Genomic DNA, 16,894 nt, shown 5'->3' with positions numbered 1-16,894 from the left:
TAATCAACAGGGTGTAATGTAGTAACCAACAGGGTGTAATGTAGTAACCAACAGGGTGTAATGCAGTAACCAACAGGGTGTAATGCAGTAATCAACAGGGTGTAATGTAGTAATCAACAGGGTGTAATGTAGTAATCAACAGGGTGTAATGCAGTAACCAACAGGGTGTAATGTAGTAATCAACAGGGTGTAATGCAGTAATCAACAGGGTGTAATGTAGTAATCAACAGGGTGTAATGCAGTAACCAACAGGGTGTAATGTAGTAACCAACAGGGTGTAATGTAGTAACCAACAGGGTGTAATGCAGTAATCAACAGGGTGTAATGTAGTAACCAACAGGGTGTAATGCAGTAATCAACAGGGTGTAATGCAGTAATCAACAGGGTGTAATGTAGTAATCAACAGGGTGTAATGTAGTAATCAACAGGGTGTAATGCAGTAACCAACAGGGTGTAATGCAGTAATCAACAGGGTGTAATGCAGTAACCAACAGGGTGTAATGCAGTAATCAACAGGGTGTAATGCAGTAATCAACAGGGTGTAATGTAGTAACCAACAGGGTGTAATGTAGTAATCAACAGGGTGTAATGTAGTAACCAACAGGGTGTAATGCAGTAATCAACAGGGTGTAATGTAGTAACCAACAGGGTGTAATGCAGTAATCAACAGGGTGTAATGTAGTAATCAACAGGGTGTAATGCAGTAACCAACAGGGTGTAATGTAGTAATCAACAGGGTGTAATGTAGTAACCAACAGGGTGTAATGTAGTAATCAACAGGGTGTAATGTAGTAACCAACAGGGTGTAATGCAGTAATCAACAGGGTGTAATGTAGTAACCAACAGGGTGTAATGCAGTAATCAACAGGGTGTAATGCAGTAACCAACAGGGTGTAATGTAGTAATCAACAGGGTGTAATGTAGTAATCAACAGGGTGTAATGCAGTAACCAACAGGGTGTCATATGGGATGTACACACAGACTATTAAAGTGTACTTTTAATGACAATGTGTGAACAATTGTGTGTGTGTGTGTGTGTGTGTGTGTGCATAAACATCTGAGCCTGTGTGTTGCTGTATCCTATCCTCTCCTTAACCCTGGTGGAGGAAGTTACTGTGTCTAGGCTATAGCTAACAGTATACAGAGAGGATGTTAGTATGTCTTAGCCACACACCATGGCATGATAACACCATGCTCCACTGTCTCCTGTTCTCCCTGCTTTATTTAGATATACTGAGGCATTCTCTATCTCTCACTCTCAATGTCTATCTCTCTTTCCCTCTCTCTGTCTCTTTCTCTCTGCCTTTCTCTCTCTATCTCACTCTCAATGTCTATCTCTTTCCCTCTCGGTTTCTCTCTCGGCCTTTCCCTCTCTCTCTCTCTCTCTCTCTCTCTCTCTCTCTCTCTGTCTGCCTCTTTCTTTCTCCCTCTCTCTCTCTCTCTCTCTCTCTCTCTCTCTCTCTCTCTCTCTCCCTCTTTCTTTCTCTCTCTCTCTCTCTCTCTCTGTCTCTCTCTCTCTTTCTTTCTCTCTCTCTCATTGACTTCCATCCAGGATGGGGAAAAACAGCAGCGGTTTATATAAGAAGGATTATGTGCTTTGACAAACCCAGTGAAACAAGATACTGGTGTTGTAGAACTGCCTCATTTAATGTAATGTACAGTGTCACTCACCAATCACACACACACACACACACACACACACACACATAAATACACACACACACACACACACACTGGATAGAGACGGGATTTATTCAGGAGGAGGCAATGCTACTGAACGGAACGTTTAGATAGAAATGAGTTAAGTAGAACAGCGATACCATGTGATCCTGTATAAAAACAAATGGTGATTTCCCCATTCAGAGTTATTTTACAATCTGTGATAATTTACAATGGGAATGCCAAGGCCAACCGTAGAGTTGTCATCAATATCATCATGACTCATGATAGACTGTGGATTTGAAAAAAGGACACCATTTTGTACCTATTAAACCATATGGTTATTTTTTCAGGGGGAAATTGATCCAAGGACCTTCAAAATGGGAGTGGCCCAACGGGATGCCAGTTGCCCATCCCTGTTCTACCACGAGTTTTGGGAGTTAGAGGGTCAACAACAGCAGTAGTAGACGGGCAGCTGAGAATGAGTTCACTCCCAGTCCATGAGAAGATTAACAATGGAACAACAACAATGAAGTATGGCTGTGTGTTTACGATGTTTACCTCCATCGCTGTCATTTCCTGGTACCACAAGTACAATAGGCATACATTGTGATTCATAGTGATAGTAGTGATAGTTGAGGACAGGGCGGTGTGAGTGTGTGATGCTGATTCTTTGTAGTGGTCTACTACTGATCTGCTCCCTTTCAGCTGTTGCGGTTCACTGTGCTGTTCTGTGAGACTATTATCCTGCTAGCGCAGAGCAGAGTAGACAGACTAGGTCTGAAAGCAGCAGTCCACAGCCACATACAGACAGGTAGGCAGCACACAGCGCCACAGAACAGACAGACAGCGGGCTTCAAAGCCTCACTAATCCAGTCTCCTGCTGTTCACTCCCACTGCACATAATACATGGGCCTGGATTGACGTCTAGTGGATATTTAGAAGAACTGCAGAAGTATTGACAAAGATGTTATAAAGATTTTTCTCTGGTATTGATGATAAAATATGTGGGAATAATAAAAGTTAATGTAACACTAGTTATATGAGCAGTTATTGTATTGGTTTACAACAGAACAAACAAACCAGCTCTGATCAAATCAAATCAAATTGATTTACATAGCCCTCCTTACATCAGCTGATATCTCAAAGTGCTGTACAGAAACCCAGCCTAAAACCCCAAACAGCAAGCAATGCAGGTGTAGAAGCACGGTGGCTAGGAAAAACTCCCTAGAAAGGCCAAAACCTAGGAAGAAACCTAGAGAGGAACCAGGCTATGAGGGGTGGCCAGTCCTCTTCTGGTTGTGCCGGGTGGAGATTATAACAGAACATGGCCAAGATGTTCAAATGTTCATAAATGACCAGCATGGTTAAATAATAATAATCATAGTGGTTGTCGAGGGTGCAACAAGTCAGCACCTCAGGAGTAAATGTCAGTTGGTTTTTCATAGCCAATCATTGAGAGTATCTCTACCGCTCCTGCTGTCTCTAGAGAGTTGAAAACAGCAGGTCTGGGACAGGTAGCACGTCCGGTGAACAGGTCAGGGTTCCATAGCTGCAGGCGTGTAACTTTCTATTTCAAGTTTTTTCTTAGAATGGCCAGACGTGGTTTGGCCAGGCGTTGTTTGGCCAGGTGTGGTTTGGCCAGGCGTGGAATGGCCAGGCGTTGTTTGGCCAGGTGTGGTTTGGCCAGGCGTTGTTTGGCCAGGTGTGGTTTGGCCAGGCGCGGAATGGCCAGGCGTTGTTTGGCCAGGTGTGGTTTGGCCAGGCGTTGTTTGGCCAGGTGTTGTTTGGCCAGGTGTGGAATAGCCAGGCAAAAATGATAACATTTATTTTATGTGAATAAAATCATACCTTCTTCTTTCACAGCCTTTGTATTTCCTTCAAGGACATACAGGTAACCCTAATCCACTATCAACATCCAAACAACTAGATAAGGCCACTGCATGACTGTCCAAGGGTCAAACCACAGAGAACAACATATCAATTCAATTTCAATTTAAGGCATGGGAAACATATGTTTACATGGCCTAAGCAAGTGAAATAAACAATAGAAGATTTACAGTAAACATTACACTCACAAAAGTTCCAAAATAATAAAGACATTACAAATGTCATATTGTGTCTACATACAGTGTTGTAACAATGTGCAAATAGTTAAAGTACACAAGGGAAAATAAATAAGCATAAATATGGGTTGTATTTACAGTGGTGTTTGTTCTTCACTGGTTGCCCTTTTCTTGTGGCAACAGGTCACACATCTTGCTGCTGTGATTGCACACTGTGGTATTTCACCCAATAGATATGGGAGTTTCTCAAAATAGGATTTGTTTTTCGAATTCCTTGTGGGTCTGTGTAATCTGAGGGAAATATGTGTCTCTAATATGCTCATCCATTGGGCAGGAGGTTAGGAAGTGCAGCTCAGTTTCCACCTCATTTTGTGGGCAGTGAGCACATAACCTGTCTTCTCTTGAGAGCCAGGTCTGCCTACGGCGGCCTTTCTCAATAGCAAGGCTATGCTCACTGAGTCTGTACATAGTCAAAGCCTTTCTTAAGTTTGGGTCAGTCACAGTGGTCAGGTATTCTGCCACTGTGTACTCTCTGTTTAGAGACAAATAACATTCTAGTTTGCTCCGTTTTTTTTGTTAATTCTTTCCAATGTGTCAAGTAATTATCTTTTTGTTTTCTCATGATTTGGTTGGGTCTAATTGTGTTGCTGTCCTGGGGCTCTGTGGGGTCTGTTTGTGTTTGTGAACAGAGCCCCAGGACCAGCTTGCTTAGGCGACTCTTCTCCAGGTTCATCTCTATGTAGGTGATGGCTTTGTTATGGAAGGTTTGGGAATCACTTCCTTTTAGGTGGTTGTAGAATTTAACGGCTCTTTTCTGGATTTTGATCATAAGCGGGTATCGGCCTAATTCTGCTCTGCATGCATTATTTGGTGTTCTATGCCGTACACAGAGGATATTTTTGCAGAATTCTGGTGTTTGTCCTATTTTGTGAATTCTTGGTTGTTGAGCGAACCCCAGACAGCACATCCATAAAGGGCAATGGGTTCTATAACTGATTCAAGTATTTTTTGCCAGATCCTAATTGGTAGGTCGAATTTTATGTTCCTTTTGACGGCATAGAAGGAACTTTTTGCCTCATCTCTCAGATTGTTCACAGCTTTGTGGAAGTTACCTGTGGTGCTGATGTTTAGGCCTGGGTATGTATATGTTTTTGTGTGTTCTAGGGCAACGGTTTCTAGATGGAATTTTGTATTTGTGGTTCTGGCAACTGGACCTTTTTTGGAACACCATTATTTTTGTCTTGCTCTCTCTCTCTCTCTCTAGTCTAGAACAAAGATGTATAAAGAATGCATTGTTTACCTTCCAGCTTCGATTAAACCATTTCATCCAGACAATTTAGTGAAAATTCTGTGAGCATACTACCCATATTTTGACAGTCTGTTCAGTTCTTGACGTTGACTGATGTCATCCATGAACTCCAGCGGCCACGCCTCTTCCTCTTCTTCCCCCCATATGATCGTCATTCTCCACACGGCGTCTCTCCGCGGCCATGGTAACAGCACCGTCTAACGGACTACGGCAGACAACAACAGAAACAAGTGCTTCTCTTTGAGGTACAATCATATTCTTTTCATGCACGTAGTTGTAAATAGTAGCTATTTGTTTGTCTCTGGGTTTTTGTGGCATACTTGCGCGGACGTAATTTGTTCGAAACGAGAGGGTATTTTCTTGCCATGCGATCCGTTTTGTTATCTGGCCTAAGCTTGGGGTGTAACTGACTGGAGGTTTATGGGAAATGTTGTTTTATTTACACATACTGCTGATCAAAATAGATGGAGAGATGTCTGTGTTTGAACTACAAGACCAGGGTCCCGATTTGCGATGATACATTTTTATGGATAATGTGCATTCTTTGAAAATATTTCCTGCTGATGTTATTATTGTTGATTCACATACTAGCCCATTAGTAATGCTAATGATAATGGTTGACATATTTACCTTAGCTAGCTAGCTACACTGTGAAAATTATGTTTGTTAGCTATTTTAGCTAACTATGAAACCCATCTGGATTAAGTAGGGCTACATTAAATAGGCTTTGAAGTTAATGTAGTTTGTTTAGCTACTATGAACATATGGTTAATGAAAGGTATGTCGGTGTAACCGGAATGAAGGACATTGCTATCAACAATAGGACATCCTGCTCACCGTGGGATAAGATTTTATTGATCTAGTCAGTTAAAAACAAATTCTTATTTACAATGACGGCCTACACCGGCCAAACCCTGACGACGCTGGGCCAATTGTGCGCTGCCCTATGGGACTCCCAATCACGGCCAGGTTGTGACATAGCCTGGATTCGAACCTGGGTGTCTGTAGTGACACCTCAATCACTGAGATGCAGTGCCTTAGACCGCTGCCACCCGGGATCCTACTGCTTGTCTAGCACAAGGTTTCCCAAACTCGGTCCTGATAACCTCTTAGCCCTCACGGTGTGATAACCTCCTTGCCCTTGTAACCGATGTGAAATGGCTAGCTAGTTAGTGGTGGTGAGCGCTAATAGCGTTTCAATCGTTGATGTCAATAGCTCTGAGACCTTGAAGTAGTTGTTCCCCTTGCTTTGCAAGGGCCTTGGCCTTTGTGGCGCGATAGGTAACGATGCTTCAAGGGTGGCTGTTGTTGATGTGTGCAGAGGTCCCTGGTTCGAGCCCAGGTAGGGGCGAGGAGGGGGACTGAAGCTATACTGTTCCATTGGTGCCGTGACCCAGATCACTGGTTGCTGCAGAAAAGGAGGAGGTCAAAAGGGGGGTGAGTGTAACCGATGTGAAATGGCTAGCTAGTTAGCGGTGGTGTGCGCTAATAGCGTTTCAATCAGTGACGTCACTTGCTCTGAGACCTTGAATTAGTTGTTCACTTTGCTCTGCAAGGGCTGCGGCTTTTGTGGCACGATGGGTAACAATGCTTCGAGGGTGACTGTTGTTGTGTGCAGAGGGTCCCTGGTTCGAGCCCAGGTAGGGGCAAGGAGAGGGACGGAATTACACCCTCACGGTGTGATAACCTCCTAGTCCTCCAGTCTATACAGTTTATTATATCTACTCTTACCCTGGTTGTCCAAACAGTCAATTGATTTCAGATAGTATGTAGCTAGCTGGTTAGCTAGCTAATCTGAACATAGTAAGTCTGACAAGCCAACTCTACACACTGAAGAAAGGGATCATATGACACAGCCAGCAGTAGAGCAAAGTAAAGGGAACCTAGAGCTCTCACTACTGTTTGACAACAGTTCCCATTGTTAGTAAAGCCTGTGAGCCATGCCATGATCTTGGTTTACTTGCGTCACTTTTACATTCTCAGGGCTGAGATCATGTCATACTAATATAGCTTAGTTTCAGAGTAGTAACTTGCAGGGTACAACAAGTCAACTAAGGAGAGAGAGAGATACCCGCACACTGATGATGATTGCTACAGTTTTATTGTGCAACGTTTTGACCCGAAGATCGAAGGAGAACTAATGTTGCCTTCTTCTGTTTCCCTGCCAGACAGTTCCAGCACAGAAACATTGTCCTCCGTTTAAGATGAACCTGGCAGAGATCTGTGACAACGCTAAGAAGGGCAGAGAGTATGCTCTGCTGGGGAACTATGACTCCTCTATGGTCTACTACCAGGGAGTGATCCAGCAGATACATAAACACGGCCAAGCCCTCAGAGACCCTGCACTCAAAGTCAAGTGGCAACAGGTGAGACTCTCCCAAACACATACACTACAAATACATGTTGAAGCATTGGTCATTTTTATTTATTTTATTTTACCTTTATTTAACCAGGTAGGCTAGTTGAGAACACCTTTATTTAACCAGGTAGGCTAGTTGAGAACACCTTTATTTAACCAGGTAGGCTAGTTGAGAACACCTTTATTTAACCAGGTAGGCCAGTTGAGAACACCTTTATTTAACCAGGTAGGCTAGTTGAGAACACCTTTATTTAACCAGGTAGGCTAGTTGAGAACACCTTTATTTAACCAGGTAGGCTAGTTGAGAACACCTTTATTTAACCAGGTAGGCTAGTTGAGAACACCTTTATTTAACCAGGTAGGCTAGTTGAGAACACCTTTATTTAACCAGGTAGGCTAGTTGAGAACACCTTTATTTAACCAGGTAGGCCAGTTGAGAACACCTTTATTTAACCAGGTAGGCTAGTTGAGAACACCTGTATTTAACCAGGTAGGCCAGTAGAGAACACCTGTATTTAACCAGGTAGGCTAGTTGAGAACACCTTTATTTAACCAGGTAGGCCAGTTGAGAACACCTTTATTTAACCAGGTAGGCCAGTTGAGAACACCTTTATTTAACCAGGTAGGCTAGTTGAGAACACCTTTATTTAACCAGGTAGGCTAGTTGAGAACACCTTTATTTAACCAGGTAGGCCAGTTGAGAACACCTTTATTTAACCAGGTAGGCAAGTTGAGAACAAGTTCTCATTTACAATTGCGACCTGGCCAAGATAAAGCAAAGCAGACACATACAACGACACAGAGTTACACATGGAGTAAAACAAACATACAGTCAATAATACAGTAGAAACAAGTCTATATACGATGTGAGCAAATGAGGTGAGATAAGGCCATGGTGGCAAAGTAAATACAATATAGCAAGTAAAACACTGGAATGGCAGATTTGCAGTGGAAGAATGTGCAAAGTAGAAATAAAAATAATGGGGTGCAAAGGAGCAAAATAAATAAAATAAATACAGTAGGGAAAGAGGTAGTTGTTTGGTAATAAGACATTATGAACGCTCATGCATGCTTAACAAGTAATAATGTGATGTTCCGGTTGGCTAAAAGTGTTACCGAAATGTCCTCTCTCGTTCTAGGTGAGACAGGAGTTGTTGGAGGAGTATGAGCAGGTGAAAGGCATTGTGGGAACTCTGGAGAGTTTTAAGGTGGACAAGCCAGCTGACTTCCCCGTCCCTCAGTCTGAGGAGGGGCCCAGAGACCCTGCAGTGTGGCCCCCACCCACCCCTGCAGAGCACAGGTACATGGAGTGTCTGAGACCTGTCACAATTTTCTTCAGGTCTCAGTCAATCTTATTCATCACTTGAGCCTGGTTCCCCCAAACCAGCTCCGTTACTGAGTGGAGAGGAGGAAACCTGACGGAGTAAACAGCACCTGGCTGTGTAAGGTCTCATTTTATAACGAAGAACAAGTACAGAGCTCAAGTTAATATCTCAAGGCAACATCATGTGGATCATTGTAGCGTGAACACCGAAACGTTATAGCTCCAACAACTGTGTGCGTACGTATTGAAGTGGACATATCAGTGTGTTGTTATCCACTGATATGAGAGGAGGAACTGCCACTTAACCAAATGATCCCCTCTTGACGTCGACAAGCTGCTGCTTCCTATTGGCTGTTCAGCTGCAGCAGCACATGGCAGAGAGTAGGCGACACGTCTTCTGAATAGCATGACGATTACATTGACAGGACCATCATGAAAAGGTTACATGCTTCATAGTTTCATTCACTAGCTGTATGTCTTTCTAAAAAAGCCTATAGGCCCTGTAGCATCGTACGGCCACCATGATCTCTCAAACCGACGTTCTGTTTCGCTACACTGCTGGGACTTTGATTGCTTCATGTGTGTGTGTCTGCCTGTCTCTGTTTGTCCCTGTGTGTCTGTCTGCTTGTCTCTGTTTGTCCCTGTGTGTCTGTCTGCCTGTCTCTGTGTGTGTGTCCCTGTGTGTCTGTCTGCCTGTCTCTGTTTGTCCCTGTGTGTCTGTCTGCCTGTCTGTGTGTGTGTGTCCCTGTGTGTCTGCCTGTCTGTTTGTGTGTGTCTGTCTGTCTGCCTGTCTCTGTTTGTGTGTCCCCATGTGTCTGTCTGCCTGTCTCTGTTTGTGTGTCCCTGTTTGTCTGTCTGCCTGTCTCTGTTTGTGTGTCCCTGTGTGTCTGTGTGTGTGTGTGTGTGTTTGTGTGTGTGTGTGTGTTTAGGGCCCCTACTGCAGTGAAGCGTCCTAACACTGGGGTGAAACCCCAGCAGAGGAAGGACTCTCCAGGTATGCAGCCCAGAGGGGCTCCGGGAGGGAGGGGCCAGACCAACCCTAAAACAGACCGCCCCGCCCCCAGGGATGCCCCCCGAGGCACCAAGGTCAGAGACGACAAGGTCGGTGTACAGCTGGAGATACTACACTTACACTGTTAGGGCTGGTTTCCTAGACACACAAAGCCCTGGACTGAACATCATGCTCGATCTCTATCTAAATAACTTTTTTAGTCTGGGAAACCAGCCCTTAAACTCGCATGTCTGTTGTCCCAGGGTAAGAAGAGGATATAAGGCAGGGAAGTTAAACTTGTGTTAAACGTGTGTGTGTGTCCTGCAGGGTAAAAAGGCTGTAGCAGAGGGAGCAGGGGATGGAGAGCTGAAGAAGTTTGATGGTTCGGGGTACGACAGTGACTTAGTGGAGGCACTGGAGAGAGACATCGTCTCCCGCAACCCCAACATACACTGGTACATTAAACACATCACTGTGTGTGTGTGTGTGTGTGTGTGTGTCACTCTGACTCACTCACTTTGTGTGTATCACTGTAGGTCTGACACATCTCTGATACGTTTGTTGTGTTCCAGGGGGGACATCTCTGATACGTTTGTTGTGTTCCAGGGGGGACATCTCTGATACGTTTGTTGTGTTCCAGGGGAGACATCTCTGATACGTTTGTTGTGTTCCAGGGGGGACATCTCTGATACGTTTGTTGTGTTCCAGGGGGGACATCTCTGATACGTTTGTTGTGTTCCAGGGGAGACATCTCTGATACGTTTGTTGTGTTCCAGGGGGGACATCTCTGATACGTTTGTTGTGTTCCAGGGGGGACATCTCTGATACGTTTGTTGTGTTCCAGGGGGGGGGGGACATCTCTGATACGTTTGTTGTGTTCCAGGGGGGACATCTCTGATACGTTTGTTGTGTTCCAGGGGAGACATCTCTGATACGTTTGTTGTGTTCCAGGGGAGACATCTCTGATACGTTTGTTGTGTTCCAGGGGAGACATCTCTGATACGTTTGTTGTGTTCCAGGGGGGACATCTCTGATACGTTTGTTGTGTTCCAGGGGAGACATCTCTGATACGTTTGTTGTGTTCCAGGGGGGACATCTCTGATACGTTTGTTGTGTTCCAGGGGAGACATCTCTGATACGTTTGTTGTGTTCCAGGGGGGACATCTCTGATACGTTTGTTGTGTTCCAGGGGGGACATCTCTGATACGTTTGTTGTGTTCCAGGGGGGACATCTCTGATACGTTTGTTGTGTTCCAGGGGGGACATCTCTGATACGTTTGTTGTGTTCCAGGGGAGACATCTCTGATACGTTTGTTGTGTTCCAGGGGGGACATCTCTGATACGTTTGTTGTGTTCCAGGGGAGACATCTCTGATACGTTTGTTGTGTTCCAGGGGGGACATCTCTGATACGTTTGTTGTGTTCCAGGGGGGACATCTCTGATACGTTTGTTGTGTTCCAGGGGAGACATCTCTGATACGTTTGTTGTGTTCCAGGGGAGACATCTCTGATACGTTTGTTGTGTTCCAGGGGGGACATCTCTGATACGTTTGTTGTGTTCCAGGGGGGACATCTCTGATACGTTTGTTGTGTTCCAGGGGGGACATCTCTGATACGTTTGTTGTGTTCCAGGGGGGACATCTCTGATACGTTTGTTGTGTTCCAGGGGGGACATCTCTGATACGTTTGTTGTGTTCCAGGGGGGACATCTCTGATACGTTTGTTGTGTTCCAGGGGGGACATCTCTGATACGTTTGTTGTGTTCCAGGGGGGACATCTCTGATACGTTTGTTGTGTTCCAGGGGGGACATCTCTGATACGTTTGTTGTGTTCCAGGGGGGAGGGACATCTCTGATACGTTTGTTGTGTTCCAGGGGGGACATCTCTGATACGTTTGTTGTGTTCCAGGGGAGACATCTCTGATACGTTTGTTGTGTTCCAGGGGGGAGGGACATCTCTGATACGTTTGTTGTGTTCCAGGGGGGAGGGACATCTCTGATACGTTTGTTGTGTTCCAGGGGAGACATCTCTGATACGTTTGTTGTGTTCCAGGGGGGACATCTCTGATACGTTTGTTGTGTTCCAGGGTGAGGGACATCTCTGATACGTTTGTTGTGTTCCAGGGGGGACATCTCTGATACGTTTGTTGTGTTCCAGGGGGGACATCTCTGATACGTTTGTTGTGTTCCAGGGGGGACATCTCTGATACGTTTGTTGTGTTCCAGGGGGGACATCTCTGATACGTTTGTTGTGTTCCAGGGGGGACATCTCTGATACGTTTGTTGTGTTCCAGGGGAGACATCTCTGATACGTTTGTTGTGTTCCAGGGGGGACATCTCTGATACGTTTGTTGTGTTCCAGGGGAGACATCTCTGATACGTTTGTTGTGTTCCAGGGGGGACATCTCTGATACGTTTGTTGTGTTCCAGGGGGGAGGGACATCTCTGATACGTTTGTTGTGTTCCAGGGGGGAGGGACATCTCTGATACGTTTGTTGTGTTCCAGGGGGGAGGGACATCTCTGATACGTTTGTTGTGTTCCAGGGGGGAGGGACATCTCTGATACGTTTGTTGTGTTCCAGGGGGGACATCTCTGATACGTTTGTTGTGTTCCAGGGGGAGGGACATCTCTGATACGTTTGTTGTGTTCCAGGGGGGACATCTCTGATACGTTTGTTGTGTTCCAGGGGGGACATCTCTGATACGTTTGTTGTGTTCCAGGGGGGACATCTCTGATACGTTTGTTGTGTTCCAGGGGGGACATCTCTGATACGTTTGTTGTGTTCCAGGGGGGACATCTCTGATACGTTTGTTGTGTTCCAGGGGGGACATCTCTGATACGTTTGTTGTGTTCCAGGGGAGACATCTCTGATACGTTTGTTGTGTTCCAGGGGAGACATCTCTGATACGTTTGTAGTGTTCCAGGGGGGACATCTCTGATACGTTTGTTGTGTTCCAGGGGGGACATCTCTGATACGTTTGTTGTGTTCCAGGGGGGACATCTCTGATACGTTTGTTGTGTTCCAGGGGAGACATCTCTGATACGTTTGTTGTGTTCCAGGGGGGACATCTCTGATACGTTTGTTGTGTTCCAGGGGGGAGGGACATCTCTGATACGTTTGTTGTGTTCCAGGGGGGACATCTCTGATACGTTTGTTGTGTTCCAGGGGAGACATCTCTGATACGTTTGTTGTGTTCCAGGGGGGAGGGACATCTCTGATACGTTTGTTGTGTTCCAGGGGGGACATCTCTGATACGTTTGTTGTGTTCCAGGGGAGACATCTCTGATACGTTTGTTGTGTTCCAGGGGGGAGGGACATCTCTGATACGTTTGTTGTGTTCCAGGGGGGAGGGACATCTCTGATACGTTTGTTGTGTTCCAGGGGGGACATCTCTGATACGTTTGTTGTGTTCCAGGGGGAGGGACATCTCTGATACGTTTGTTGTGTTCCAGGGGGGACATCTCTGATACGTTTGTTGTGTTCCAGGGGGGACATCTCTGATACGTTTGTTGTGTTCCAGGGGGGACATCTCTGATACGTTTGTTGTGTTCCAGGGGAGACATCTCTGATACGTTTGTTGTGTTCCAGGGGGGACATCTCTGATACGTTTGTTGTGTTCCAGGGGGGACATCTCTGATACGTTTGTTGTGTTCCAGGGGGGACATCTCTGATACGTTTGTTGTGTTCCAGGGGGGACATCTCTGATACGTTTGTTGTGTTCCAGGGGGGAGGGACATCTCTGATACGTTTGTTGTGTTCCAGGGGGGACATCTCTGATACGTTTGTTGTGTTCCAGGGGGGACATCTCTGATACGTTTGTTGTGTTCCAGGGGGGAGGGACATCTCTGATACGTTTGTTGTGTTCCAGGGGGGAGGGACATCTCTGATACGTTTGTTGTGTTCCAGGGGGGACATCTCTGATACGTTTGTTGTGTTCCAGGGGGGAGGGACATCTCTGATACGTTTGTTGTGTTCCAGGGGGGAGGGACATCTCTGATACGTTTGTTGTGTTCCAGGGGGGACATCTCTGATACGTTTGTTGTGTTCCAGGGGGGACATCTCTGATACGTTTGTTGTGTTCCAGGGGGGACATCTCTGATACGTTTGTTGTGTTCCAGGGGGGACATCTCTGATACGTTTGTTGTGTTCCAGGGGAGACATCTCTGATACGTTTGTTGTGTTCCAGGGGGGACATCTCTGATACGTTTGTTGTGTTCCAGGGGGGAGGGACATCTCTGATACGTTTGTTGTGTTCCAGGGGGGACATCTCTGATACGTTTGTTGTGTTCCAGGGGAGACATCTCTGATACGTTTGTTGTGTTCCAGGGGGGACATCTCTGATACGTTTGTTGTGTTCCAGGGGGGACATCTCTGATACGTTTGTTGTGTTCCAGGGGGGAGGGACATCTCTGATACGTTTGTTGTGTTCCAGGGGGGAGGGACATCTCTGATACGTTTGTTGTGTTCCAGGGGGGACATCTCTGATACGTTTGTTGTGTTCCAGGGGGGACATCTCTGATACGTTTGTTGTGTTCCAGGGGGGACATCTCTGATACGTTTGTTGTGTTCCAGGGGGGACATCTCTGATACGTTTGTTGTGTTCCAGGGGGGACATCTCTGATACGTTTGTTGTGTTCCAGGGGAGACATCTCTGATACGTTTGTTGTGTTCCAGGGGGGACATCTCTGATACGTTTGTTGTGTTCCAGGGGGGAGGGACATCTCTGATACGTTTGTTGTGTTCCAGGGGGGACATCTCTGATACGTTTGTTGTGTTCCAGGGGAGACATCTCTGATACGTTTGTTGTGTTCCAGGGGGGACATCTCTGATACGTTTGTTGTGTTCCAGGGGGGACATCTCTGATACGTTTGTTGTGTTCCAGGGGAGACATCTCTGATACGTTTGTTGTGTTCCAGGGGGGACATCTCTGATACGTTTGTTGTGTTCCAGGGGGGGGGGACATCTCTGATACGTTTGTTGTGTTCCAGGGGGGACATCTCTGATACGTTTGTTGTGTTCCAGGGGAGACATCTCTGATACGTTTGTTGTGTTCCAGGGGAGACATCTCTGATACGTTTGTTGTGTTCCAGGGGAGACATCTCTGATACGTTTGTTGTGTTCCAGGGGGGACATCTCTGATACGTTTGTTGTGTTCCAGGGGAGACATCTCTGATACGTTTGTTGTGTTCCAGGGGGGACATCTCTGATACGTTTGTTGTGTTCCAGGGGAGACATCTCTGATACGTTTGTTGTGTTCCAGGGGGGACATCTCTGATACGTTTGTTGTGTTCCAGGGGGGACATCTCTGATACGTTTGTTGTGTTCCAGGGGGGACATCTCTGATACGTTTGTTGTGTTCCAGGGGGGACATCTCTGATACGTTTGTTGTGTTCCAGGGGAGACATCTCTGATACGTTTGTTGTGTTCCAGGGGGGACATCTCTGATACGTTTGTTGTGTTCCAGGGGAGACATCTCTGATACGTTTGTTGTGTTCCAGGGGGGACATCTCTGATACGTTTGTTGTGTTCCAGGGGGGACATCTCTGATACGTTTGTTGTGTTCCAGGGGAGACATCTCTGATACGTTTGTTGTGTTCCAGGGGAGACATCTCTGATACGTTTGTTGTGTTCCAGGGGGGACATCTCTGATACGTTTGTTGTGTTCCAGGGGGGACATCTCTGATACGTTTGTTGTGTTCCAGGGGGGACATCTCTGATACGTTTGTTGTGTTCCAGGGGGGACATCTCTGATACGTTTGTTGTGTTCCAGGGGGGACATCTCTGATACGTTTGTTGTGTTCCAGGGGGGACATCTCTGATACGTTTGTTGTGTTCCAGGGGGGAGGGACATCTCTGATACGTTTGTTGTGTTCCAGGGGGGACATCTCTGATACGTTTGTTGTGTTCCAGGGGAGACATCTCTGATACGTTTGTTGTGTTCCAGGGGGGAGGGACATCTCTGATACGTTTGTTGTGTTCCAGGGGGGAGGGACATCTCTGATACGTTTGTTGTGTTCCAGGGGGGACATCTCTGATACGTTTGTTGTGTTCCAGGGTGAGGGACATCTCTGATACGTTTGTTGTGTTCCAGGGGGGACATCTCTGATACGTTTGTTGTGTTCCAGGGGGGACATCTCTGATACGTTTGTTGTGTTCCAGGGGGGACATCTCTGATACGTTTGTTGTGTTCCAGGGGGGACATCTCTGATACGTTTGTTGTGTTCCAGGGGGGACATCTCTGATACGTTTGTTGTGTTCCAGGGGAGACATCTCTGATACGTTTGTTGTGTTCCAGGGGGGACATCTCTGATACGTTTGTTGTGTTCCAGGGGGGACATCTCTGATACGTTTGTTGTGTTCCAGGGGGGAGGGACATCTCTGATACGTTTGTTGTGTTCCAGGGGGGAGGGACATCTCTGATACGTTTGTTGTGTTCCAGGGGGGACATCTCTGATACGTTTGTTGTGTTCCAGGGGGGAGGGACATCTCTGATACGTTTGTTGTGTTCCAGGGGGGACATCTCTGATACGTTTGTTGTGTTCCAGGGGGGACATCTCTGATACGTTTGTTGTGTTCCAGGGGGGACATCTCTGATACGTTTGTTGTGTTCCAGGGGGGACATCTCTGATACGTTTGTTGTGTTCCAGGGGGGACATCTCTGATACGTTTGTTGTGTTCCAGGGGGGACATCTCTGATACGTTTGTTGTGTTCCAGGGGAGACATCTCTGATACGTTTGTTGTGTTCCAGGGGAGACATCTCTGATACGTTTGTAGTGTTCCAGGGGGGACATCTCTGATACGTTTGTTGTGTTCCAGGGGAGACATCTCTGATACGTTTGTTGTGTTCCAGGGGAGACATCTCTGATACGTTTGTTGTGTTCCAGGGGGGACATCTCTGATACGTTTGTTGTGTTCCAGGGGGGACATCTCTGATACGTTTGTTGTGTTCCAGGGGGGACATCTCTGATACGTTTGTTGTGTTCCAGGGGGGACATCTCTGATACGTTTGTTGTGTTCCAGGGGGGACATCTCTGATACGTTTGTTGTGTTCCAGGGGGGAGGGACATCTCTGATACGTTTGTTGTGTTCCAGGGGGGACATCTCTGATACGTTTGTTGTGTTCCAGGGGAGACATCTCTGATACGTTTGTTGTGTTCCAGGGGGGAGGGACATCTCTGATACGTT

The 16,894-nt window shown here is 46.3% G+C and overlaps 1 protein-coding gene across 2 annotated transcripts in view; it reads left to right on the top strand.

Moving 5' to 3' along the window:
• Positions 1-5,125: 5,125 nt before the first annotated feature.
• Positions 5,126-16,894, top strand: part of katnal1 (katanin p60 subunit A-like 1) — a 26,807-nt gene continuing 15,038 nt past the window's right edge. Inside the window, exons 1-5 of one of the 2 annotated variants that reach the window (XM_036968167.1) lie at positions 5,126-5,279; positions 7,203-7,400; positions 8,533-8,693; positions 9,647-9,818; positions 10,036-10,163. In XM_036968167.1, the coding sequence (XP_036824062.1) occupies positions 7,239-7,400; positions 8,533-8,693; positions 9,647-9,818; positions 10,036-10,163 (623 nt within the window). In that variant the 5' untranslated portion in view covers positions 5,126-5,279; positions 7,203-7,238. The remainder of the gene's footprint in view (positions 5,280-7,202; positions 7,401-8,532; positions 8,694-9,646; positions 9,819-10,035; positions 10,164-16,894) is intronic. The other variant, XM_036968168.1, reaches the window with a different exon arrangement.

The sequence above is a fragment of the Oncorhynchus mykiss genome, chromosome Y (assembly GCF_013265735.2).
Source record: "Oncorhynchus mykiss isolate Arlee chromosome Y, USDA_OmykA_1.1, whole genome shotgun sequence".
Lineage (NCBI taxonomy): Eukaryota > Metazoa > Chordata > Actinopteri > Salmoniformes > Salmonidae > Oncorhynchus > Oncorhynchus mykiss.
Note: the sequence above shows the minus strand (reverse complement) of the source record. Positions and strands in the feature narration are given on the sequence as shown.